This window comes from Centroberyx gerrardi, chromosome 23 (genome assembly GCF_048128805.1).
Source record: "Centroberyx gerrardi isolate f3 chromosome 23, fCenGer3.hap1.cur.20231027, whole genome shotgun sequence".
Lineage (NCBI taxonomy): Eukaryota > Metazoa > Chordata > Actinopteri > Beryciformes > Berycidae > Centroberyx > Centroberyx gerrardi.
The window spans coordinates 6,238,177-6,265,676 of record NC_136019.1 but is presented as its reverse complement, the minus strand read 5'-3'; the positions used below and the strand labels follow the sequence as shown (position 1 = coordinate 6,265,676).

The 27,500-nt window shown below is 43.3% G+C and overlaps 1 protein-coding gene across 1 annotated transcript in view; it reads right to left on the bottom strand.

Moving 5' to 3' along the window:
• LOC139930342 (diacylglycerol kinase delta) overlaps positions 1–27,500 on the bottom strand; it is an 88,074-nt gene that overhangs the window by 24,791 nt on the left and 35,783 nt on the right. The window contains 10 exon segments of the mRNA XM_078291597.1: positions 3,218–3,357; positions 4,882–4,990; positions 6,689–6,848; positions 7,982–8,084; positions 9,553–9,678; positions 10,240–10,346; positions 10,888–11,020; positions 12,666–12,770; positions 13,482–13,562; positions 14,343–14,453. Coding sequence (XP_078147723.1) covers positions 3,218–3,357; positions 4,882–4,990; positions 6,689–6,848; positions 7,982–8,084; positions 9,553–9,678; positions 10,240–10,346; positions 10,888–11,020; positions 12,666–12,770; positions 13,482–13,562; positions 14,343–14,453 — 1,175 coding nt within the window.

Here is a 27,500-nt window from a genome sequence, read left to right as displayed (position 1 = left end):
TCCAGGAAAGTTTAAACTTTGGTGCCTGCAGTTTGGATTGCTCCCCCGTCTGATGTGGCCTCTGACGATCTATGAGGTTCCCATCACCAAAGTCGAGAAGCTGGAGAGAACAGTCAGTACATAGATCAAGAAATGGCTTGGTCTCCCACGCTGCCTCAGCAACATCGGCTTGTATGGGAAAGGGGCTCTTGAACTGCCTATCACTAGCCTTACTGAAGAATACAAATGCTCCAAGGTAAGGCTGGACATGACCCTGACAGAAACTCAGGACGCCACAAAAATCCGCGAAATCCGCTCTCAGGCATGGAGATATTGTGGGCCAAGTGCAGCATGGAAGAGGCGGCTTTGGGCTAGGCACAAGTAGACCCACATGGCACAGAGCAACACCTGCCCAGAAGAGAGGGCTTGTGATAAAAGAGATACGACAGCAGGAGGAGGCAGAACGATGTGCAAAGGCAGTCTCACAGGCAAAACAGGGCCAATGGACAAGATGGGAAAACCTTGAACACCGGAAGCTTGCCTGGAAGGATCTTTGGGAAATGGAAGGAGGCAGACTTAGCTTCATCATCAGAGCCATCTACAATGTTCTTCCCAGTCCCAAGAACCTGATCCAGTGGCTTGGGGAAGACCCATCATGTCCCCTCTGCCAAACACCAGCAACCCTACGGCACATACTCACCGGCTGCAAGACCAGCCTTACCCAAGGACGCTACACCTGGAGGCACAACCAGGTCCTTCGGCAACTGGCACTTGTACTGGAAGAAAGGAGGACTAACAACAATGCCCTCTCTCCCCCAACCCCTGGCTTTTCAAACACCATGGCCTTTGTACCAGCAGGAAAGGTGCCAAAGAGGTCAACTGCAGGAAAAGATTCAAGCCTATTGGATACAGCCCGGGATTGGAAGATGAAGGTCGATCTAGACCAGAAGCTCACCTTTCCACCGGAGATCATTACAACCAGTCTTAGCCCGGATCTGATCCTGTGGTCAGCCTCACAAAAGGCCTTGTTCATCATAGAACTGATGGTGCCATGGGAGGATGCAGTTGGTGAAGCGTACGAACGCAAAAAGCTGAAGTACTCTGATCTAGCAACTGAAGCAGAACAAAAGGGCTGGAGAACACAGGTGCTCCCTGTGGAGGTCGGCTGCAGGGGTTTTGTGGCCATGTCGACCACCAAGCTGCGGAAAGGGATGGGAGTCCGAGGACAGGCCCTCCGACAGGCTATCAAGTCACTGGCAGAAGCTGCTGAGCGAAGCAGCAACTGGCTCTGGCTGAAAAGAAAGGACAAGAACTGGGCGGCAAGATAATCATCAGCCAGCAGGAGGGGTAAAAGTGGAGGGGGGTGCGCCTGGGACACCAGGTGTCACCGTTGAGCCCTCTGGAGGTGTCGTGGGCCTATCAACGAAACACCAAGGAAGGAGGGTGCCCACCTGATGACCCCAGTGAAGCAATTACCCCTACCCCCACTCAAGGAATGATTGCCGATTACAATACGGGATTGTAAAATCTAGTCCTATGAGCTCAACTTACGATTATCCCACTATTTACTTGAATGTTGCTCTTTTCCACCTCTGTCCTCCTATCTGAATTGAATCCCTGTTTATTATTGTTTCATTGCTTTTTAAATTCAAATTTTCAATTTTCAAATTTTGAGTATTCTTCTTTTATCCTGAATTTCCCCAAGGGGATTAATAAAGTGCTATCTTATCTTATCTTTTATTTTGACTTTGTAAACTCTGTTTTTAAAGGTGCTATATAAATAAAGTTATTATTATTATTATTATTATTATGAATCCTTAAATACCTGGGTGAGGATACGATGGCCTTATAAGGGAATAGCACAGGTCCACATGTCCATATAAGGAAAGGAGTATTAAGAGGTCGTTGATGATGCATATGGTTGCGCAACATAAATATCTGAAACGTCCCACAGGCGTAGTCAGGTATGTATCATTCTTTAAGTTTCACATTCCACTGGGTATTAGACATTAGACTCTACTGTATTCACTTCTATTCTTTTTGACGGTATAGAGGAGAATAGCTGGTGTTGAATGTAACACCAAGGTCCTGCTGTGAAAACCCACATTGTGCACTATAGGTAAAAAACGTGGGACGTCTTAAATGGTTTTATCATGACTGAATCTATTTACATTTTACATTCCAGCGGTCTGCTCGTCTTTTCTCTGTTACCAAGCAACAGTCTTTCCCTTCTGTATGTCAATTTACAGCCGATTTACTCTAGACCAACAGTACAGATGTCACAAATACAAAGTAGGAGAAGAAGAGGTACAGGCTGAACCATTTGAATGGATGCTGCAGAGGTTAAGACCCAACTGCCTACTCAAAACAAATTATGAGGCAGTCAGGAAGCAGGAATTCAATATGATGAAGAAACAAACATTCGGAGGACAGTTTTTTGCGGGCTACATTTCACTCAAAAACAGGAATGTCCCATAATCTGTACATACAATTTTTACAGTTCATTCACACCATAAGTGACTTGAGAAATGAATCTCCAGAAGTCTATTAAGTCTAAAAGTCTAAAAGTTTCTACGACCGGTGAGACCTTGGCCCATTTTAACGGCACTCGTCTCCTTCGTCCTACAGCTGAACCTTGGGGAAACATCGCCCATCAGCAGCCAATCACGTACGGATGTTGCTCTATGTCCCGCCTACCACTGCTAACCTCAATGGCATTACAGGAACCAAGTTATTTTTGAGGCTGACCCACAGGTACAGACAGAAATAAATGCAGCCTCAAGCCCTCGTCCCTAAAGCAAAGCCTGAAGCTAATTTTTTTGTAATTGCTTCTGCAGTCGCTTGTTCCTGCCTGCTGTCCTGTACTGAACCAAAGACAGTGAGCTGCAAAACCCTCAAAAGGATCAGAACTATGTGTTATATTCAGTGAATCATTTTCTATACCCACTTATTCCTTTTCAGGGTCGCAGGGAGCCTTGGTGCCTACCCAGAATGCACTGGGCAGAAGGCAGGGAAACATGCAAACTAGAAACTTAGACCAGATAAATAAAGTGATTTTGCAGCATAGAGTGCAGGTTCCACACTTCATTTCTGAGAACATGCAAAACAGACAAGAAATCAAACCTGGGTCTTTGTTGCTGTGAGGAACCAATGATCTTAAAAACAATACCACCACCAAGCTGACCAACCAATGCTTTTTCCTGGCATGAGATTTGGCATTCGTTTTGAAAAGCTTTACCGGTCGAGCATCTTGGTGGTGGCCCTCTCCAGCTTCTCCAGGATCTGCAGCAGCTGGGCGTCGTCGTCACACAGGCCGCCCCAGCCCAGCACACGAGCCAGGTCATTACCTGTACCCAGAGGCAGCACACCCAGCTGGCACTGCAGGGAGAGGGGGGGAGGGGGGGAGAGAGAGAGAGAGGAGGGACAGGGAGAGGGAAAGAGAGAGAGAGAGAGAGATAGGGAGAGAGAGAGAGAGAAAGAGAGAGAAAGACAGAGAGAGAGAGAGAGAGAGGGAGAGAGAGAGAGAGAGAGTGAGAGAGAGGGAGGGAGGGAGAGAGGGGAGAGGGGGGAGAGAGAGAGAGATGGACAGAGAGAGAGGGGGAGAGAGAGAGGGGAGAGAGAGAGGAGAGAGGGAGAGAGGGAGAGAGGGGGAGAGAGAGAGAGAAGAGAGATAGAGAAGAGAGGGGGGGAGAGGGAGAGAGAGAGAGAGGAGAGAGAGGAGAGATGGACAGAGAAAGAGAGGGGGAGAGAGGGAGAGAGGGGGGGGAGAGACAGAGAGAGGAGAAGAGAGGGAGAGAGGGGGGAGAGAGTGGGGGGGGTGGGGAGAGAGAGAGAGAGAGAGGGAGAGAGAGGAGAGATGGACAGAGATAGAGAGGAGAGAGAGGGAGAGGGGGGGAGGGAGAAAGGGAGAGAGGGTGGGGAGAGGGAGGGAGAGAGAGATTGGAAGTTGAAAAGGAGTAAAGAGAAGAGAGAAAAGGACCCAGTTTAACTGTGTGAAGACTATTGGAAGCTGTATCTATATTCCATCAGCAAACAAATCTATGAACCAATTTCTCAATTTAAAGCTGCACTAGGGAAAAGATTTTTTTATGTCTTTTTACATTTTTATCAACCTAAATCACAAAGTGGGGTTGCAATAGAGAAGAGTGTCCCATCCAACTAATCATCACATCATCACATCATCACATCATGTCCCATACAGACAAACACCAGTTGAGTCAGTGTGTGGATGCAGAGATAAAGTCCTGCTCATAGACTCGTTACCGCGAGTGAGAGAGAGAGACTTTACTGTGGCGGATCCAACTGAACTGACTTGACATCAGCTGTGTCCAGTTAGTGTGACCTGACATGAAATGACTGAAACTGATCTGACGCGGCATTTCGTTTACCCAAATGGAATTTAACATGATATTAATTGATACCAAGTGATTTGACAAGACATTCATTAATTCAGATTGCTTCCACGGCATTAATTGACGGGCTAATTCAGACAGTGTAGCATTGGTAACTCCTCCTTCCTCTGGTTTATTATTTAGTGCTTTCTCTCTTTCTCTTACCACCTCAATTTCATCTTCTGGCTTATAGGGTCATGATTTCTAAAGACTTTATTCCCCAAATGTTCAACAGTAATAATTAGGTTGTTTACATATTTCCTTTTCAGATTTTAGGACAATGCAGATGGGCAATGCTCTCAGCAAAAGGCTACAAACACAGACACAGGGTGAAAAATGATTTGATGACTTCTGTCCAGTTACCCGATATATTACTGCCTTAGTTCCCTTCTCTGTTTATACAGTATTATACCCAATTATACACTACATTCCCTTCATCATCACCCTGTTGTCCTCCTCCTCCACCACCTCTTCTTCTCCTCTCCTTCCTCTTCCTGCTCATCTTTCTTACCTGTTTGTGGAGGTTGAGTTTATCCAGCTCAGACAGGACCCAGCCCACGCTGCCGTCTCCTCCGCACACCAGGATACGAAACGTCACAAACTTCTGGAAGAGACGCAAGCTGGAGAGGAGGAGAGGAGAGAGAGGAGAGAGGAGAGAGAGGGGAGAGAGGAGAGAGGAGAGGAGAGAGAGGAGAGGAGAGAGGAGAGGAGAGAGGAGAGAGGAGAGAGGAGGAGGGAGGAGAGAGGAGAGAGGAGAGGAGAGAGGAGAGAGGAGAGAGGAGGAGGGAGGAGAGAGAGAGGAGAGAGGAGAGGAGAGAGGAGAGAGGAGAGAGGAGGAGGGAGGAGAGAGAGAGGAGAGAGGAGAGGAGAGAGGAGAGAGGAGAGAGGAGACAGCAAGAGACAAACGTTAGGAGGAGGGTATAATCTGTTTAAGGGCGCTGACTGCATCAATACTTGATCATGACAATTCCCTTACAAAAAAGTCACATATAAAAACCCACATGTGAATTCACAGCACACGTGCTTTTTGGACACATGCTGGTTTTCATACGTGAACATGTGAAATTTCCCTATTTCCCACGTGAAAATGACATTTTCACCTGTGAATTTTGTCTTTGCATGTGAAAGAAATATTGTCATATGTAATGGTGGGTGAAAATGTGAAAAAAAAATGTTTGAAACCCCCCCCCCCCTGAAATTTTCACATCTTAAGTAAAAACCGGCACGTGAATACAACATGAAAAAATGATTCACATGTGAAAACCTACATGTGTCCAAAGATCATGGATACACTGATCCGATGCGCTGGGTGAATTTTGAGGTATTTGCATTGGTTTGATCAACTTGCAATCCATTTATAAATGTATTTATTTAACTCCCTCCCCCTCCGATCCACTTATGCAAATTGCCATAAAAAAGTATTTGCTGTAAACAAGCGTCATCCACCACTGACGGCAGTGTGACGCACTGTGTAAAAGCAGCTGGCAGCAGCCGCGTCTGCAGTCTAGAATTACTTTGAAGTGGAGAGTGAAAGCAGTCAAACAGCTAATTGTAATGTTTGTGTTTGGAGGGGCGGCGGCAGCAGCAGAGCTAATTACAATACCACTAATTTAAGGCACTTGAAGAAACACCAGTCGAAGGAGCTCAACGACTTCTCACAGGGAGAAGCTCAGAAGAAGTCTGCGCCCAAGCTGCAAACATTAGAGAACGTGGTGGAAAAAATGAGATAAAATACCCCACGACAGCGAAAAAGCTTAAAAAACGCAGCATCAGGAGTCATGCTATAGTTTGCTCTCTCCACACTGTCTTTCAGACTCTAACTGTAACTGTACATCAAGGTATGTGAAAGTTTATGTGGTAGTTTCATTACAGACATTTGGAGACATTTGCCCCAGGTTTGTCCCAGGTGTTTGTCTGTGCACTAGATTGATTTGATCGTTACTTTACAAAGTGCGGTGTTGAAAAATAAACACTTCTGAATTATTTACCAAAATATCGAATCAGAACAAAATGTAATAACCTGGATCGGTATCAGAGGCAAAAAAAAACTGGATTGGATCAGGACATCACTAGTTTGGATCCGCTGGATACCTGACATATGAGCTTATTTCAGTAAAATTATTTCACTTATTTCAGTAAACTTTGAACAATTATAATTGATTTGCTGCTTGTAGGATCATCTGTATGCCAAATTTACCAGTGGACTCTAATGAATCAGAAGAGGTCGTGAGTGTCTGCATGTTTTCTGGTCAGCAAGGAAGAAGAAAGTGTGAGAATTCAGCTTCCAATCAAAGGTATTGAGTATAGATTTGAGATACCCGAGCTCCGGGCCTCCGTTCATCAGGTCGAAGACTTGAGCCGGGTTCAGGAGCTGTTTGAACTTGCGGAGGAACTTCACCCCCTGGTTGTCTCCGCTTTTAGAGTTGACCAGGACCAGGAGCGGGCTGGAGCAGGACGCTGAGGTGGCCTTCCAAAAGCCTGCGCAGAACGGGACATCAACACCACAGTTGAAAAGAAAAATGTTTGTCTAAATTAAACGATACGTACTTTGCAAAATGGAAAGACAGCATTGCATCTCATAGTAAACTTGCATCTTTGACTGTCAGATTCAACTGGCAAAGTATGGAAGTATTCAAAATCCCAAAGAAAACAGAATATTATCTAAATTAAGACTGCGATCACACACTTGAAATTGAGTGAAATAAAGGCATAGAAAACTGAGATGTGTCAGAATTGTGAACTGCATGAGACAGAATTAGATTTTTTATTTGAATGCCTGAATTATGTGGAAATAAGAGACAAATATTACCCTGAATATGAGAAAAAACATGTTCCAGATTTTTCTCATCTGTGTCATGAAACTTCCACTAGTGCTTGGTGAAGAGGAAAAGACTGTGTGTGTTGCTGGAAAGTTTATTTTTAAGTTAATTTGTTTCTGATTTACAGCATTTTATTGTCTCTATTGATAACAGCCACATAATGTAACTTAATGTCTAGTAACTAAGGTTTGATTTAGTTTGATTTCTTAAATTTATATCACTTTAAGTCTTATGTTCATGTGTTTTGTTTTTACCTTTCTATCTCTATGATGTATGTCTAAGGTAAATATAATACACTAATTGCTTTGTGATGTACTGAAATCCTTTGGCAATATTAGATCCCTTCCATTGATGCCAATAAAGCTTATTTGAATTGAATTGAAATATTGGAATTGGGAGATTAACATAGGAGCACATGAGGGAAAATACAGGGAAGTAAAGAATCGGGACATGATCTTGATCTCAAGACGATGACGGATGACGACAAAATTCCCCACATTTATACATATAGCCTATTCCTTCATTTATTACTTTGGGGAATGGGTTAGGAGTCCATTTTGTTCTTTTATCAGAAGACAGCGTGGCAGTGAGGCGGCCTGAGAGAAGCCTGAGCAGAAATGTGTGAGGAAATTGCTTTAAGGTCGAGTTCAGGACCCCTTCATGTCATGTCACATGTTACTGACACAGGGAGAAAGGTGACATCCCTGAACCTTGAACCTCAGTAAAAGATTATGAACAAAGGAGTGTGTGTGTGTGTGTATGTGTGTGTGTGTGTGTGTGTGTGCGTCTCACCGTCTGAGTCGATGCTGTTAAGGGCGGTGGGAGGAATGATTGACACTCGACATTGACCCAGTGGACACACCTTCCCCATTTGTTCTTTACAGCTGTTGTGGACCTACGCACACACACACACACACACACACACACACACACACACACACACACACACACACCAGAGTCAGTGGTCTCCATAGTAATCATATATTTCAGTGGAGGCAGAAAGGTCATTGCATCCCTCTGAAACGCACCAAATGTCAGTTCTATAACCTTTACAAATACCACCCTGATTCATTGTGTGTGTGTGTGTGTGTGTGTGTGTGTGTGTGTGTTGGGGATTAGTCTTTGTCATGCATGCCCATTTGCCCTAAACACTCAAAAAACAACTACTAAGTGGAACAGCGGGATTTACTAAAGCACTACATCTGTGTATCTGTGTGTTTCTGTGTGTATGTGTGTGTGTGTGTGTGTGTGTGTGTGTGTGACACCCAGCGAGAGCTTAACTGAATTATCTTCTTCTTCCTCTGTTCTCTTAACAACATGCCGTATTGAAGTGCTGGTATCAGTCCTAACGGGTGAGTTTTGCTGATTTTACGGGGCGGCTCTCTGCTCTACAGCCTGTATTCTGCGGTTCTTTTATTCCCCGCAGGGAAAATTCTCATCTTCAGCGGCCCAGTTTCCTTTCTCCTTTTAGCCTGAACCTCCTCGACTTCGCCTCGGCTCGTCCCCTCGGAGGACTCCCTGCCGCCGCTCCGAAAACTCACACGAACTTCCCGAGGTCGACCCTCTGAGGGCCGAGGGAGCGGGTCGGCGTCTATGTAGAGACTTCAGGAGCGCAGTCTCACCCAGAATGCATTGTGGTCGTTGTGTGTTCATTTGCACGAACGAGCGTGGCGGAAAACAAGCGTTACATATACGTTTAAGTAAGCAAACAATATTCAGAGGATTCAGAGGAAATTAACTCATCTGCAACATTTGACTAATCTTAACTTTAAAGGAGAATAGCGGTGTCATTTAGAGTTACAGCCAATTTACTGCTGTCTACGTCTCTCAATCATTTTGCAATGCATGCATCTATGTAATTAGAATTTTAAACATTTACTTGTTTTTCATTGTTTTTAAAATACAAACTTTGTGATGTTAAACCTGAAATTGACTGCTGTCCCGGGCTAACAAAGACGACCTAAATAAAAAGACATGGACACTCAGTGAAATAAGGAGAAAACAGAAAGTTTGAGCAGTAGCCAGAAGTTGCTTTTCCATACTGGACAGGAATGAACGGCAGCAAATGTCTTCTTCTGAAGGAGGAAAAACAAGCGCTGATATCTCCAACTGTGCTGACTGTGTGCAGAGAAACCAGGAAGAATGGAAAAGAGAGGGGGAACCTAGACGCTTAGCACAAACTTAAAAAAAACACCGATATTATCCTTTAACCCTGAGCCAGACTTTGCTGACGACCCTCTGTTTGTTTATTTGAAGGGTTAGAAAGTGAAAACCTTATAATGGGGGGTGATGATGTTGCATATGGAGGTTTGTCCTTTGTAAATCTAACATAACTCATTTCCACAGAAACCCATTTCACTCACGATGGCCTTGCACCAGAGGCAGCGCCAGTCCTGCAGCCGCCGGACGCTGCCGCAGTTCTTGTCACACACCACACACTTGGCACTGACCGGCAGGTTGCCTTCCAGCCACTGGTGCGGCATGGACACCTGGTGTGGGGAGAGAGACGGGGGGTGGGGGGGGCATGGCAGCGTTCAGTTCACTGCATTCAAATCAAGGAGCAGGTTCGGTTCAAATTGCAATGCAAAACACATTTTTAAAATGAATGCCACCTTATCATGTAATATACAGTTTTAAAGCTTTGAATGCAAACATCTATGAAAAATAAACAAAGAAAAAACATATCAGTGTTCCTGCTTTTCCACACTGACAGAATTGTCATATTCAACCATTTCAGTATTAATTGAGAACAAATTGTTTAGTATTACCGAACGAGCCACAGCTTCAATGGATTGGACTGAAAGTGAATTGATGTCTGCCCTAACAAACTAACACACACACACGCACACACACACACACACACACACACACAGAATGGGCCCACACACACGCATATAAACATACTTGCGCACAATTATCAATTTTAACAAAATATTCACACGGTGAGAGTCGACATTTCAACAAAACTTGAGTTTGAGTTTTGGTTGTTATGCACAAACACACACACACACACACACACACACACACACACACACAGCTGAGTCACTCACCCCTTCCTCGTCCTCAATGATGTCATTTCCTATGGAGGCCAGTGTGGTCCATTTGCAGTTGTTGGTGGAGCGCACCGCACAGCGCTTATGGGCCTTGAACTTACACACTGCAGAGGAGGGGGAAATAACGGTTATGTACGATAAATAACTTAAATAAACATAACACAAGCATATGTGTAAAGGTGTATTGGTTGGCCGATATTGGCCTTTTCAAAAAGATTGGATATCAGACAGTTGCTGTTGTCCACCGGCGATATAAGAGACGTGAGGATAGGATTTTACGCAACAGCTTGAAGGGCGGCAATCTGTGAAAACAGTAATAAAAACCTGCCTCACCCTGCATCAAAGACCTGCCAACACACCTGAAAGAATTTCATTCGAGAGTTTTACAGTCCTGTGACGGTCTAAATCCTGTTGCAGAGGCTTTTCCACCCAGATGAGACTATAATTCTAAGGGGAAACACTGAGTCCTTGTCATTTTTTGGCAGGAAAACGGTCAAATTTAAAGATACTGAGTATTGCAATGAAATATTGGCTTCAGACCCATACTGGTTGAATCCTAGCAAAAACGTAGCTTCAAATGTGTGAATGTAGGAGGATGAATGTAGCTCCAAATGTGTGTGTGTGTGTGTGTGTGTGTGTGTGTACCTTCACAGGACAGGCCGTGGGAGGTGACTCCTGGCAGAGCCTCTTTGCAGACGTTGCAGAAGGTGGGTCTGGCGTGGGAGCAGGCGTACCAGTTGTGCATCCCGGAGAAATGCTCCATGTTGAACTGGCTGGCCTGGGGAGGGAGAGGAAATACAGAAGGACGGGACGATGACATCGGCGCTGCATGTTAAACTGGCTGGCTTTTGGTAGGCAGAAGTAGAAATAGAAATATAGAAGGACAGGACAAAAAACATCCGGTATGTTTCATTGAAAAGAGTGGGAAAAGAGAGATATTTTAGGATAGGACAGTGACTTTTGTGTTTTATGCTAAACCAAATGTCCAAGGAGCAAAGGAGGGATACGAAAGGATAAGACGATGACATCAGAGGTCCATATTAAACTGTGTGGCCTCAGGAAGGAGAAACACAGAAGGATAAGACGATGGTATTGACGCTCCAGCTGACTGATGTGGTATGATCCGATACATACGGACATTAAAATAATATTAATACTTTATTTCAAGGATAGGACAATGACATAAGCGTTCCATGTTGAACTGACTGGAGGAACATGGAGGGATAAGAAAATGACCTTAATGCTCCATCTTTAAATGTGTTCATAACAGCTAGAAACAAATCCAAAACAAGGATTAACCACTTAGAGCTCAGCCAAAAATCTGGAAAAAAACGCCTAAAATCACATACCCAAAATGAATTAAGAATAGCTCCACAACTATAAGGCCTATATGCATGTTTCTGGCTTCTTTTGATAGGTAAGAAGCTAGGGAATAGGGATGGAGTTGTGTTGCTCGGATCGTGCTGTTTGGTAGGGCTAGAAAGAAAGATGAGAGTGTCTAGTTTTGTTTGATATCAAGCATATCAAGCATGTCGTTATTTATTTTCATTACACTATTATTCAAACCCTTTGTAATCAGACATAATTTGGACAAAATACATTTGGTTTACTGATTCTGAAAGCCAAAGTCCGTCTCTTTCCAAAACAGCACTAGACTAAAAAAAAATACAACTTTTCTTGGTGACTTTTCCTCGCTACGCCATTTGACCTTCAGGTGGTTTTAACTTGTAGAAGATGCTATCAGCAGTGTTGTGTATATCTGTGTAAATGTACATCCACAGTTAAACCTCCCATGACAACACACTCCCCTCCTAAAGTTGTCAGCAACACATTTACGCTTTAACAATTCAAACTGCCTGTCCTGCTGAAGCGGAAATAATAACCCAACCGCATGAATTAAAAATGGAGGGAGGAACCACAAAACGTTGAAAGCCTAAAACATAAGAGAGAGAGAAGCTATAAGCTCAACTTAGATAACAGCTTACAGTCCTCAGCTCTCTTTACAGCCTATTAAAGCACAGTGTCTAATTTTATGAGAGACATCAATCTGCTGGGAAAGAGAGGGAGATAAGGGAGTGGAAGAACATGAAGGGAGTGAGAGAGGAAGGGAGAGTATTTCCTCGGAGAAAGTAGAAAAGGTGATGAGCTCGAGTAATAAAAAAAATCCTCCATTTGGTATTTTTCAGTATCAGTCATGTCGACTTTTACTATATTTGTCTGATTATAAAATCACGAGAATTAATAACTTTGCAATGCTAAAACACATAAAAAAGAGACTGTTGCATCACCAGTGGCTCAGCGGTACTGTAAATAAGCGGATATAGTATGCCTTATGAAGTGAATAAAAAGCGGGGGATTAAGGGAATAAATAGAAAGCGGGAGGGATGGAGAGATGAGAGGAAGGAAGAGGATCGAGCGCTAACCTCGTAGGTTTCCCACTTCTGGACGGACTTGAGAGCGCTGATCCAGTCCTCCATCTCCTTCCTGCTCTCCGCACACAGCATCAGCTTCCGAAATGGAGTGATGACCTGAGTGAGAGAGAGAGAGAGAGAGAGAGAGAGAGAGAGAGAGAGAGAGAGATAATGAATCTGTACAGCTGCATCTGATCTGCAATCAAATGTACCTTATTTGATCAAATCCCAACATCATATCTCATTATCAGGACAATGCTGACAAAAACATCGCTCTCTCCCAACTAAATTATTAAGCTACAGACTTTAACTAATTAAATAATGATGTTCCTCCTCCACCAAGCAAGTACCGGTATGAGTTATAACATCTAAATGATCTGTTATGCAGTCAGTGTGTGTGTGTGTGTGTGTGTGTGTGTGTTTACCAGATGTTTTGCACCGGCTTCGGTCGTGACTCAGCCAAACAGATCTGAGGACTGTTTTATAATTCAAGACTTTTCAGCTTGAAAATATGAACTACGAATTACGAAACAGCTCCACAGAAAACTCTGCAGCTGTGGCAGCCGGCAGAATTTGCCACTGAAAACACAGTCGAATCTGCTCTTTTAATGCTTTTTTTTTTTCAATTTTTTGTTGGGTTTAGTTTTTAAATCACATTTTATAGCATTTACAGAGCAAAAAAATAACAGAAGATCAATCATCAAATGACCTGTCCACAAAACATAAAAAAAAAAGGCATACTACCATAAAATGCAAAGACAATAACAGAAACAACCAAGAAAGACAAAAACATCACGGTTTTAACGGTTTTAAGACTGCGCTGGTTACCGTGAAGCTGTTGTTGATGTTCTTGGTGCTGGTCTCGGCCACGCTGGCGTCTGATAGGTCCACCTCATCAAAGATCAGAGACTGATGGGAAAAAATGAACGACAAACAATGTAAACATCAACTTATCTTTTATTTTTTTGCCTTTATTTACCCACGGAAGGTCAATTAAGCACGCTTTCTCTTTTTCCGACACCTCCAAATCACCGAACCATTGATGTCCCTCAACAGCTGTAGGAATGTCTAAGTATGCAATTTCGGTTTCATAATTCATTGACTTGCACTAGCATTGCTAACGAATGCTAGCAGGAGGTTGGTGCCAACTTCTCAGAGATGAAAAACTCTGGTGTGAAAACTTTTTTTGAATTTAAAGCTGCAATTCCACACGTTGGCAGCCCCAAATGGCAGTGAAAGGCAACTATTTGGACGTCAATATCCAGAAATCATGCAACTTTCAGTGAACTGCAACACTCCTATAGGACCTAAATTTCTTCTTCTTAGTGTCTGGTGGGAGTGGAGACGGAGAGGTTCAGCTTTCTCTTTGAGGTTTAGGAGCAAGTTTTTTATTTTGCTCTTAACTTTTGATTCGTAACTTGCTGTGTGCTGAGATTTCCTGCAAGTGACCAAACCAGACATCCAAAATAATCAGAATTTGGGCGAATAGAGTGAATCTACATTATAGAGGGGGATGGGATACTCTTCTCTGCTGCAGCTCTATTTCATGACATATGCTGATAAAACCCAATATTTGCCTAGTGCAGGTTTACCTTTTATTTATTCCAAGAGATAAGCTTCTAAAACTCCTGAACGTTCTCTTTAAAGAATAATATTAAATTCAGACTAAATATTCAGACTTTACTGCACCTTAGAGTCTTTGGCATAGTAGAGGGTCCTCCCTCTTAGTTTGAAGTACCTCCGCTTCCATCTCTGGAAGGAACTGGTCTGCTTTAACAGGATTCCCTCCTTCACGCTTTTCTATAAGGAGAAAAAAATAGAGAGAAAGGGGGGAAAGAGGGGATGGGGAGAAGAGAGAACGTATGTAACTTAAGTGTATTCAGATCTTATGATAAATATGGAGGATGCACACCATAGGCAGTCCTTTAAATAATTCTGGGAAAGATCCAGATCCCCATTAAATCACCCATAGAAAACTAGATTCCCGCACACAAAATTCACCTCTGCTGGGTTTTTTTTGTATTTCTTGTTGATGCATATGCCGTGAGAAATGTCTTGAGAAAAGGTCTTGTATGAATAAATATAAATAAAAGACACAGCAGAGGTGAATTATGTGTGCGGGAATCTTCATTTGCTTTCTCTAAGTGTATTCAGATCCAATGAATAACTTGCTGGATGTCCACAAATAAACAGGATTTAAAAGGTTAGATATGGCATGACTGTTGTATACTGGTCTGTTTCAGTAAGATGACTTCGCTTTGTGAGACACAACACAGACACAGAATATTGATTGTAAATAATTGTTGTTTTAATCTGCTTGGGTCGAGGATCAGATTACTGGGTCGACTAAATATGGACAATTTAACTGAACTGAGTGTCAGGTAAATTGACAATCACAGAAATATATACTGAATAGATTTTAAAGGGATGCTGAACTTTGGTCGAAGGTATCGGTTTGAACGAAGAAAATAATCCGTTTACCAATAATTGTAAATAGGCGAAAAAAACTGAGAGACTCGTATTTACAATTATTGATAAACATATTATTTTCTTTGTTCCATCGGCATAAGTTTCCTCCGACCGGATTTCGGTGTTACACTCGTTCAAACTGTAAGATTTAATAAACATAGAGAAAGAGATTCACTTAATGACAAATCGCAAAATGACTATTTTTTTATTTATTGTCAGAATCTGCTTTATTTGCGTTTCTTAATGTGCTAGAAGTGTGATTTTCAGACTGTTCCTCCATACAATGGCAGTGAATGGAGAGAGGAAAAAAACACAATTCTCCAGTCTCCTCTACCGGAGCAACAGATCACAGAGAATCGCTGATTTGGGGGTTTTATCATGGAGGAAGACACACAACCCAAGGTACTACCAAAGTTCAACAGCACTTTAAAATACTTTTCAGCAATTATCTAAAATCTCTGTTACTAATTCAACATCCTGTGCGATAAACCCCGGCCATCTGATACTTTCTTAAAATAGACGTCAAATCAGCACTTAGGTGCCAAGATCTATTGTTTTTTTTTTAATGCTTCCTGAAATAGCAGCATCAGATCTACAACTCCAGCTATCTTGGGCTTAAATCAGAGCATGAGGAAGCTACGGCTCGCTGTGCTGCTCGTCGACAGGAGAGTTACGGCAGCGGTAACACCGGAGGCGGCGTTCTTTACTGCGATTAACAGTGATGAGGTGATGCAACAGATAGGAGCTGCAGCCGGCCGTGGCTTTATGGAAATTATCAACACGTGATTTGATCCGATGTTTTGCTTGGATGAAACTCCATAAAACAACTTGACCCCACGTTTGATTCTGCTCTCAGTCGGATTCCCTGCTTTTTTTATCTTCTTATTTATCTTCTCTCATCCTTTTCTCTGCCTCTTCACTCTCTCACGTTCTCTCTATCTCTCTCTGCTCTCCGGCTTTATTTATGAGTACACGCCCCGAGACGACAGAATGCACCCTGGGTAATCAGTTTGATATAGGACGTCGGGGTCGCCATGGAGATCCTCATTTCTCTTGCAAGAGGATACCCAGGCCCTGTGACACACACACACACACACTTAAAAATCTGATCACGTTACTGATGGCTCTCTCAATACCTGCACATCTGTCACCTAGCAACATTCCAGCATGAGTCGGCGTGGCAACTTCCATTAGATCAGTCCTCATGACAAGCCTGTGACTTCCCCACAGAGATATGTGTGTGTCAGTGTGTGTGTGTGTGTGTGTGTGTGTGTGCCCTTATAAAGCCCTGGAATAAGCCAATGTCACGTCTCTTTGGGGATTTGACACATATGATAAGACTGGAAAGGATTAACCAGAAATATTCGAATGGCGTCATCCAACATATCTCTTCATCTGAGTCAGTGTCCTTAAAAACAGGAAGGTGGTTACATCCTCAACATGCGGTACGAAGGAAAAAGGAGAACTTCCAATAAACGCATCTTTTCAAAATACAATAGTAGCCTGTCTCTTGGGTGTTTTGACAAGTAAACGATTGTAACAATCAAGTTTTAAATGTTGCTGAACCAATTTGGGCTGCATGAATATGGCTAAAATTGTACTCCCAGTGTTGTAGTCCCAGATACTATTAAAGTGACAATAAAACCGCATTTTGAGAGCATCTTGCTTCCTTAACTTGATGTATTTCCTTTTGAAACAGGATGTTGGGGCGGGACATAACGCAGGGAGGGATCACTCAAAAGTTTAAACCAATGGGAGATCAGTTAGGGAGAGAGAGAGGCAGTTTTATTGGATGGGAGGGGAGGAGGGGCGGGACTGTTCAAAAATCTGTGATGGTTTTATTGGTTGGAATTTTTATGTCGCCTCCTGGTGCAGCATGATGTCACAATTAAAGAGACACTGTTTCCCAGGAAGTAAAAGTAATGGATTTTGATATAAAAATACAAGAAAATGACATTTTTTTTGGCATTTATTGTTAACTAGGTGTATATTATGACATGGAAAATGATCTACTGAAAAGTCATTTTTCATTTCATTGTGACTTTAAACATGATTAATTGTGCAACTCTACTACAAAAGCCCCCCCAAGACAAATTCCTGCACGTTTATTGTACTTTGCCAACAAAGTGAGTCTGATCCTCTAATTAAAACTCTGTCAAGATGTTTTTTACATCATCGGTAATAGGCATGCACAGAATATTTTACCATGGGATTGCATACATAAACATACAATATTCAGCTATAAAAGCATCCTGGTTTTACTGTCCAGATGAAATAAAATCCTGTCTCCAATTATAGCCTGTTGTAAATAAATGACAGATAATTTTAATTGATGAAACAAACATTTTTGGACTATTACATTGACATTTAAGTCATTTGGCTGACGGTCATTTTTTTTTTTATATGATAGAGAAGTGCTAGGAAAGGAAATAAGAGGAAAGAGGAAGAAAAGATATTGTTGTTTTTCACTTCTACTACTTCCACAGTATCATACAAGGCACTGAAAAAAAATGCCAGTGACAAAAGCCTTTCCAGGTCATTCCATAACATCGGTGCGTGTCTGCTTGTGTAACGCAGCGAAAGGTCTACCTGTGTACACACCGCTCCCCGGCCCAAACAGGCTTGACCCTGAGCAGTTGGCTCAGCTGCGGCACGCCGGCGTTGCCAGGTCGGTGCGCGACCCTGAAACCCGCCCTGAGGGAAACTCTGACACAGACACAGTTTCCCCACCTGCATAACAACTAACTAGACCCCGCAAGCTCTGGCAGTCTGGCAAGGCAAACTGTGTCTGTGTGTGTGTGAGAGAGAGAGCGTGATCGTACGAGTGTATGCTTGTACAAGCGTGCTGACCCTGACCCGTGCAGTATTATCACCGGGATGATATTGTTTCACGCTCACGCTTTTCACGTTGGACAGGCACCAAATACTATCTGGAGTGAAAATGCCAGGAAATAAACTGGTTTACGAGCTTTTGAAGGTGGAGAGAGAGATAGAAAAACACATGGGTGGTCTGATAATTAAGTTAGTTAGTTAGTTAGTTAGTTAAACTGTTAATTAGTCATCTGAGTATGAAGCCAACAATAGCATAAACTGGATCAAGATGTTGGGCCACCAAGTTAAGCAAACAGACTATTATCCATAACAAATGTACAATGTTACTCACGGATATGAGAAAGATAAATTTAGCCTAAGATGAACATGCGTAGGTTTACCATTTGAAGTCCATCTGTGGTTCCACTCCTCTGTCTCATTAAGTTATTTTGCTAACGCTAGCTTAGTAAGCTCAGAAAATAGCTGTTGCTTTTTCAGGATGTTTTGGTAACCTAGCAACAGTCTAGTTGTCTCTTTAGCTCTTGCAAGACAGATTAAAAAACCTTAAAGGATGATATGATTATAAGTGTAACTGGACAGAGTATATAGGCCTAACAATTGTGACTTCTAATTCAAATTAGGCTTATCTTTAATGCATTACAGTTTGTAACATGTATTGTATTAAGTTTATATACATAGTGTGACTTTGTGATTATGTTTGTTTGTATGTTTGTTTAGAAACGTCGACCCAACTACCGTAGGACCAGTGCTGGCAAGGTTGTTTAAAAATGGCCGCCTTTATTGCCAACATCTGACCACTGTTGGTAACGTTTCTGCAAAACATGCAACCTAGCTGACAGTTTGTCGTTGTCAGATTGTCAAGCAACCCAACGTTGGTAATAGAGAATTAGTTAGTTAGATAGTTAGTTACTGTTAATTTAGGATTGTAGTCAGTTGGCTAGCTAGTGTCTTGTGCATTAGCTTGTACATTAGTTAGTAAGTTGGCTTGCTAGTGTCTTGTACTTTATCTTGTACATTAGTTAGTGTCTTATGCATACACTAAGTTTGCTAGTTAGTGTTGTACTCTATCTTGTAAGTTGGCTAACTAGCGTCTTGCACATTATCTTGTACATTAGTTAGTGGGCTAGCTGTCTTGTGCATTAGCTTGTACATTAGTCAGTTGGCTAGGGTGACCACATTTTCAAACCCCCAAACCGGGACCCTTAAGTGTACCGCACGTTCATGCACGTGCACATGTATGCGCTTATGCACCCACCATAGGCGTTTTCATCAGGATGGGGGACAATTATTTCAGCGCTTAGCACACCTAGTGACTGCACCTTTCAACACCATGGACAGCGCTTCAGCAAATTGTTTATGCATTGTTTATGTTTTTTGATTGGGTTAGGTAATAATGAGCGGGACAGAACATGATAAACGTCTATGCAAGCGCTGAAAACAAGTATAATACTATTATTATTATTGTAATTGTGGTGAAAACCGGGACAATTTGGTAGTGAATGTTGAAAACCGGGACATTTTAGTGTTTTACAGATATTTGTCGGGACTCGGGACACAAATCTTGAAACCGGGACAATCCCGGACAAACCGGGACGTCTGGTCACCATACAGTTGGCTAGCTAGTGTCTTGTACTTCAGCTCTATAGCAACATTCCGCAGAGACAGACACTGCAGTGCTGCAGACAAGGAAGGAGGAAGAATAAATAGATGGAGAACATGTCAAAGGAAAGAAAGTGAAATTAATAGGCTATCTTGCATGCCTGATCTCGTTGAGATGGGGTGAGACTCGAACACGTGGCCTCATTTCCTTGTGGTTTGTCTTTGTGTTGTGAATCTTTTTCCCCTTCTTCCTCCTCTCGCTATACACTTTCCCTTTCTCCCTCCATCTTGGCCCTGAAGACTCACTCTCCCTCTATCTTTCTCTCTGTTTGTCTCTCTATCTGTCTTGTCGGCTTCATTATTTCTGTTTACATGCCTCAATTCTCTGACCGTCTCACTTCCAATCTCTTTGTCACTCATTATCTATCTCTCTCCGTCTGTTTTCTCTCTGTATTTCTGTTTCTGTGTCTCTTTCTCTGTCCATCTCCCTGCAGTAATGGCCTTATCTATCTGTGAACGGGGGAGTAATATAAGGGAGAGGCACCTCTGAACCAATGATAAATCTAATTCACTGCTCCATCACAATCTAATTTCTCAGCAGCGTGTGTGTGAGTTCGTCTGTGTGCGTGTGAGTCGATGAGATATCCCTCGTAATGGCACATATGTCTTCTTTTGTGTGTGTGTAGCTTTCTGAGAATGAGTAGGCTTTTATGCCCCGAGGGGAGAGCGAACGCAAAGGAGAATCTCATCTCCTCGTACTGCCAGACGGAGAGAGAGAGAGAAGGATTGATGGTGGAAATCATAATAGATAGCCTGATGGTACGGATCATTAGTGAGGGGAGATAGAAAGAAGAAGGAGGGGGGGGTGACAGCAGCAGAGAGAGAAGAGCGAGAAGGGAAACAAACAACACAACTCAAAAGGTAGGACACAGGAAGGATGACAAACAGGGGCTTTGGAGAGTTGACATGAAAGAGAAGAAAAAACAAAGGAACAGGCAGTGCCTTTGAGGAGAAAGAAGAAGGGAGAAAACACACAAACAAGAAGGTGTAAAGGTCTCTTTCGAGCGAACCACCTGACACGTCGAAGATAACGGCGAGGTGTAACACTCCCGCTCCACCGATCGGGCTTATCGGCGGTTGCCGCGGCAATGCCGGCGAGAGCCGTCAGTCAAGAAGCTAATCAGAGTGTTTTTTGTTTGACAAAAGCGGCTAACGACACGGCAACCGCTGATACAGCTGAAGGACTCGGGGTTTACTGTAAGATACAATTCAAGATGTTGCAACACAGGTGTGAAGGGGGAGACGAAGGCGGGTCACCGGAAGGTTGCCGGTTCAAATCCCGTAGATGCTGACATCGCTTCTTGAGACAACAGTAAAATAACAATCCTAAATGGCTGTCAGAAGTATGTGATATTTACTATAGTTGTAGCATGTGTGTAAATACTATCAACAGCGGAAAATGATGATGAAGAGGCATAAGCTAGAAGAATGTGGATGAGAAGCAATTGAAATCTGCTCAGTGACCAACAGTACAAGACTTCGGTATTCATAATATTCTGTTACATCACCACACGGCCATCTTGGTAGGAAAATAACAGGTGATTGTAATAAATTAACAGCTGATTGCAATCAAATGACAAACACAGCCAATGAGCTGTGTGTATTGTAAAGCGCCATATTGGTAGGAAATGCATGTGACATCATGGGAATACTATGAATAGCAGTGGACATCTCCCAGGTGTGTGTGTGTGTGTGTCATGTTTACATGCACGTCAATAATGCGATTATCATTAAGGCAGTAATGCAAGAAAGTCAGGACGCCACAGTTAAAATAAGCATAATCTCAGTAACATATGTGGAGTAATCTGATACACTTTAGACACATTTCTTGAGCTGTGGTTGAGTCGTGCGTGTGCCCAGCTCACTGTGCTACATGAAGGTCGAAGGGAAGTGTAGTCTGGACTGGGCTGGACCAAGATGGCCGACAGCAGTTTCTCCCAAAAAGTTGGGACTTTTGGAGTTCAGTTTGCAGGTGGGCGTAAGCGTCGTGAAGGTGACATTTTTAGACGAGTGTCAGAACAATGAAGGAGTGCGAGTGAAGTTTGCGCGCGAGGGAAAGCACTGAAGTCTGCATGTGACGGAGCTAAAAGGCAAAACTCCACCAGTGACTCATACACACTCCAATTGAAATGCAATTAATTTTTCAAGCAAACGAAACCTCGAATTCCCACAGCTCTCTCTGTACAATCATAAAAGTACTTCAATCATATAAACAGGATTAACATGAGGAATCAAATCAATGGAATCATGTAAACGCCTTAATCAGACTATTGCCTTACTCTCAGTATTTGCAATAGCCGCATTATTGTGCGCATGTACACATGGCTAGTGTGTGTGTGTGTGTGTGTGTGTGTGACCCTCGCTCCCTTTGCTGTCTGGTTGCATAAGGGTTAATAAAAATGTTCATCTCATGTCCCCCTTGCTTGGGTAGTTGTACTCTCTGTCAGAGGAGCTGAAAGAACACGTGTCCTGCACATATGACTGTATGGACACAACATAATATATGCAAAGGTCATGTTTTGCACTAGCTGGCGGTGATACTGTAGCACAGCGGCCATTTTGTTCAGAGTCAACCCAGGACAGAAGTAGGGAGGGGGATTAATTTCCCTTTTTCCCTTAAAGTCAAGAGGGATGCATTCAAATAATTTGTGCTCAACCGCTGACCCACCAAAGATGGCAGGAAAAAAAAAAAGGAATGCAGTTGTTTAGACTTTCACACTCCTTTCCTTCCTCTCCTATACTTGCATCCTCCTCTCTTCTCCTCTTACTTCTTCCTCTCCTCTCTTCTTCCTCCCCTCCCCTCTCTTCTCTTCTCCTCTCCTCAAACTAGATGTTGTCAGACAGATCAGTGTATTCATTAGAGCAGCACTAATTACATCACAACAATCATCCCCAGTGGGCCTGATGCACACACACACACACACACAGCTCTGAAGTGCATATGCACGCAAGAGCGCATTAACACACATACTTACTCATCTGCAAAATGCACACACAGTTAACACAGCTGAGCTCTGAAGTACGCACACACTCACACTTATTTAACTCCAAAGCACACACACACACAGTTACCCACACACACACACACCCCACACACACCCCACACTTACCTCTGAAGTGCACACATACAGTACATACACACAGTGAAGCACACACTCACTGATCTTCGCACACAAACACCAACACACACACTCAGCATGAACACACAGAAACACCTCCCATCCACTATCACATCTACAATTAACCACCCAACACACACACACACACACACACACACACACACACAGTCCTGCCTGACTGATTAACCTTCAGTATAAATGTGGATTCACACTGTTACCAACGCAATCGACAAGTCAGCAGAAGTCCATTCACTAGAGCTGAGCAACCAGGGAGAAGAAGACTGAAGTTTTCGCATCATCAGCCGTCAACAGCCAATCAGATTTCCGCGCTTCCTTCAACTGATGTGATTTGGTTTCATGAACACCAGTTAAACCCGGCAAGTGCAGTTGATTCCAGCCAATCAAAGCTTCCCAGTTCTCTACATCTTTTATTTGACAGACTAGAGGAATAAATGTGTCAAAAACGATGCCTGGAGAACGGTTTCCTCCGTTGTCGGTGTCGATGGGAAGCTCACAAGTCATTTTATTGAGGTTTTTGTGTTTATTTTCGATTAACGCTACCTAATTAGCGCTTGCTAGCTCAAAACGATGTAATGTTATGAAAAGCAATACCCAAAGCAACGAAAAACACATCATTTGCCTGCTCAAAACTTTGTAGTTGCATGAAACCGCTACATAGATGCAACAGGGACCTTTCGCACCCGTTATATTCGGTTAGAAGAGCGACACATGAAGTCGCTCGCAGTGTGAACACAGGGTAACACACGCCTAACCTCCAAAGGAACCCCAAAACTTGGGTTAACCTCTTTTAGAAGTGAAGAGTGGCAAAATGTCCTCACTTTGAAGGAGTTACCTGTTCTTTCTATCGTTTGGAGACATCTGGAAGGACGTTTAAGACACACACACAAACACATATCCTTGTACTTCTACCATCCACTGACTACATACATTCTCTATCCCCTAACCATTAACTCTAACCCTAACCCTAAACCCTAACCCTAAACCCTAAACCCTAAACCCTAACCCTAACCCTAACCCTAACCCTACATGCCTAATCTTAACCCTTACCCTAACCTTAACCTAATCCTAATTCTAACCCTAACCCTAAAACAGCCCCTTTGAAGAAGTGAGGACCGGCCAAAATGACATCACTTCGCTACAATGTCCTCACTCTGAAGGTGTAAAACTCTGGTTCTCAGGAAAACACACACTCACACACACACACACACACACTGACCTCTCCCTCCAGCTGAGCCTTGAGTGGCTTCTCGGTGTAACTGGACTCCAGCTGGTCCTGGTGGCTGAGCTGGCTGTCGTCCCCCTGCCCTCCTCCTCCTCCTCCTCCTCCTCCTCCCTCATAGTGAAACAACAGGGGCGCCAGGCAGCACCCACTGGGCTGACACAACCACGGCATGGCGCACAGTGATGACCTCACAACTAAACACTGAGGTCGGGACCCCTTCCTAATACTGTAAACCAAGACTGAACGAGCGTTGCTGCTGGTTTCAGAGGTTTGATGGGGGGGGGGAGGGGAGGATGGGAGTCGCTCTCTCTTTTGTTCTTTCCCTCTCTCCCTGCTTTTCTTCTTTTGGTCTTTTTTTCTTCTTCCTGTCTTTGTCTTCTTCGGTGACTCATAAACACTTTCTTTCTCTTTCTTTTTTGCTATTTTTATAGAAACTTTTCCCTCTGCCTCTCTCTGTGTTTTCACCTCAGTAGTAACTCTCTCTCTCTCTCTCTCTCTCTCTCTCTCTCTCTCTTTCCACGCCGACAGTTCCTCAAACAATGTAGCCGCACTTCCTCTCTCCAACTTCCCCTGTCACTTAGCCACGCCCACTCAGGTGTGATATAGGACCCACCTTTTGTGTGTGTGTGTGTGTGTCTCTTACACACACACACACACACACACACACACACAACCTGAAGATAAGGTGGAGCATGCAAATAAGCTTAACTGCTACCCTCCCTCTCCTGACACACACCTGAGAGGAGTGGTGTGTGTGTGTGTGTGTCGTGTGTGTGTTCATGTAAGAACAGGCCTGTTTCCTCGAGACTATAAATAGAACTGGAGGAACTTGTCTGACTGGCAACTGAGGACACGCACACACACACACACACAGGATAGTGGCTGCTAGTCTGAACACTGATTTAAAGCAGAAAATAAGTTATACAAAAACATGCACATGCACGTACACACACACACACACACACACACACACATACACACACACATACACACACACACACACAGCCGTCAAATCATGTCAGAATGATGAGGAGGGTAATGGCACACCACTCTGCTTTAGAGAGCTGAAAACGTCACTATGATCACACAAACTCATGTCCTGCCAGCCTGCATGAGCTGTCCTGACTTTGTGTGTGTGTGTGTGTGTGTGTGTGTGTGTGTGTGTGTGTGCATGCATGTGTGTGTGTCTGTGCTCTGCAGCCTACGCGCTGTCATCGGACTGCTTTCAGTGTCAGATCAGTGTCTCGTCTGCCAAGGCAAATTACAGTCAGCGTGTGTGTGTGCATGTGCGCGTGCATATGTGTGTGTGCATGTGTGTGTGTGTGCGTGTGTGTGTGTGTGTGTTTGTGTGTGTGCGTGTATGTTTTCTGCCAGTCGGCATATCATTCTCTCTTTAATGAGCAGAAACATGCTGTTCCCTGCAGACTCGCTCACTGACACCAACTCCCTATCTCTCTCTCTCTCTCTCTCGCTCCTTCCTCTGCCCCCCCCCCCAAGTCTCTCTCCTTCCCTTTCCTTTCCAAACTTTTTTCTTTTCCACCCACATCTTCCTCCCTCTCTCTCCATCCAAATCATCCGTGGTGAAATCCATTCATAATCAGGTCAAAGAGCTTCATTAGCGACTTTAATGAGTCGCGTAACAAAGTTATTGATGTGAAATGACTCTGATAACAGGCATGTTATCACTGTCTGCTCCAATGGTACCACAGTATTTCCCTTGATTAGGAAAGGGCATAGAGATACATACAGGCCATGCTACTGGTCTCTCTTTATGCCTGTTAGCATTACAAAATGAATTCTAAAAATGCAGCAGTCTGTTTACAGCAGAAGCAGACGGGGCATTTTAGCATCAATAAATCATTACCACATTAATTTTGAGATATTTGTCCCAGAGGTGGGGACTCGAGTCAGAGTTTTAACTGCTTGAGACTCGACTTGATGCATGAAGAGAAGACTTGGGACTTGACTTGACTTGGGTTCTGGTGACTTGGGACTCGACTCTGACTTGTACTCTGATGACTTGAAAAGGTTTCTAAAGTCTTGACTTGAGATCTTGTGTTTGTGTAAATGACTCAGATTGAAAGTGATGAGATTTGTTCCAGCGGACGACTGAATTTAAATTCGGTTTTCTGAATTTGTATGGAATGATTGAATTTATTGAAGGTGAAACTGATTATAGAAATCAAACTCATGATGCTCTTACCAAGTTTTTATCCTATTAAAACCATATTGCATTGACTTGGTTACACCTCTGATTAGAACAATTACTATAAACAAACGAGAACATCGGCAAGAAGACTGTCAGCCTCTACCGGCCTCAACACTGCTTTTTACAGGGTGACAAACGAAAATAAAAACAAATAAAGAAAAATAAAAAATAATAAAATGAATATTTAGACCAAAATCCAAAATGAGATACACACTGGCTGCTGCAGGAATCGAACCTGTGAGCTTTTGATGACAGGCGTGTCTCTCTAACCAGACATCATCAACACGCCAAATGAGTCTCGCCCAGTCTCACCACCTGTGCTTTTAGACGTTGCACTTATTAGTTTTCACCAGCAGATGGCAGACTGAGAAAGAGATGGAGGTACAAAGAAAGAGAGAGAGAGAGAGAGAGATGAAAGTATTGAGTGAGGCAGAAATGCAAAATGAAGGTAGGAAGGGAGGAGGAAGAGAGAGAGAGAGAGATAAGAGAGGGAGAGAAACAGAGAGAGGGAATGAGAGAGAGAGAGAGAGAGAGAGAGAGAGAGAGAGAGAGAGAGAGGGGAAGAGTGAGTGGTGCAGTCATTTGTATCTGTCAGATTTGGCACGATTTTAACTCTCCATTGTCTTTTAAGCCTTCCAGCTGTGTGTGTTAGAGATACACACACACACACACACACACACACACACACACACACACATACACACCCACACACACACACACACAGACAGACAGACATGGGCAAACATGGGCAGAGACAGGCAGCCACCAACATAGCCAAGTGTGAGGACAGGAAGACAAAGACACACACACACACTCTCTCTCTCTTACATGCGCACACAAACACACACACACACACACACACACGCACACACACACACACACACACACACGCACACACACTCACAGTTACTGGGGTTACTAAGTCAAACACAGACATACACTAAACTCATGTTTTTGCAGGGCCATATAGAATGGAAATAATTCTTAGTGTTTGTTTTAATCTGCTGTGAATACCAAATGGGTGGGGTTAAACGCACAGCACAACACAACAAGTGCCAGAACATTAAGACACTATAAACATATATTTGAAACTCAGTTCAGTATACTGTTCTGTGATTGAGATCCTGGCTGACACCGCCTGTATCGTCCTGATGCTGTTAGCCCCACCCATCTGGCGCTCAGAGGAGCTTAAAACAAACGCCAAGAATTATTTGCAAACAATGGTTGTCCTGGGTCTGGCTGCTAATTACACACATTTTCTCTTTCCTGACGTTTAAACTTGATAATGCAAAGGCACGCAGAGTTGCCATGGCAAC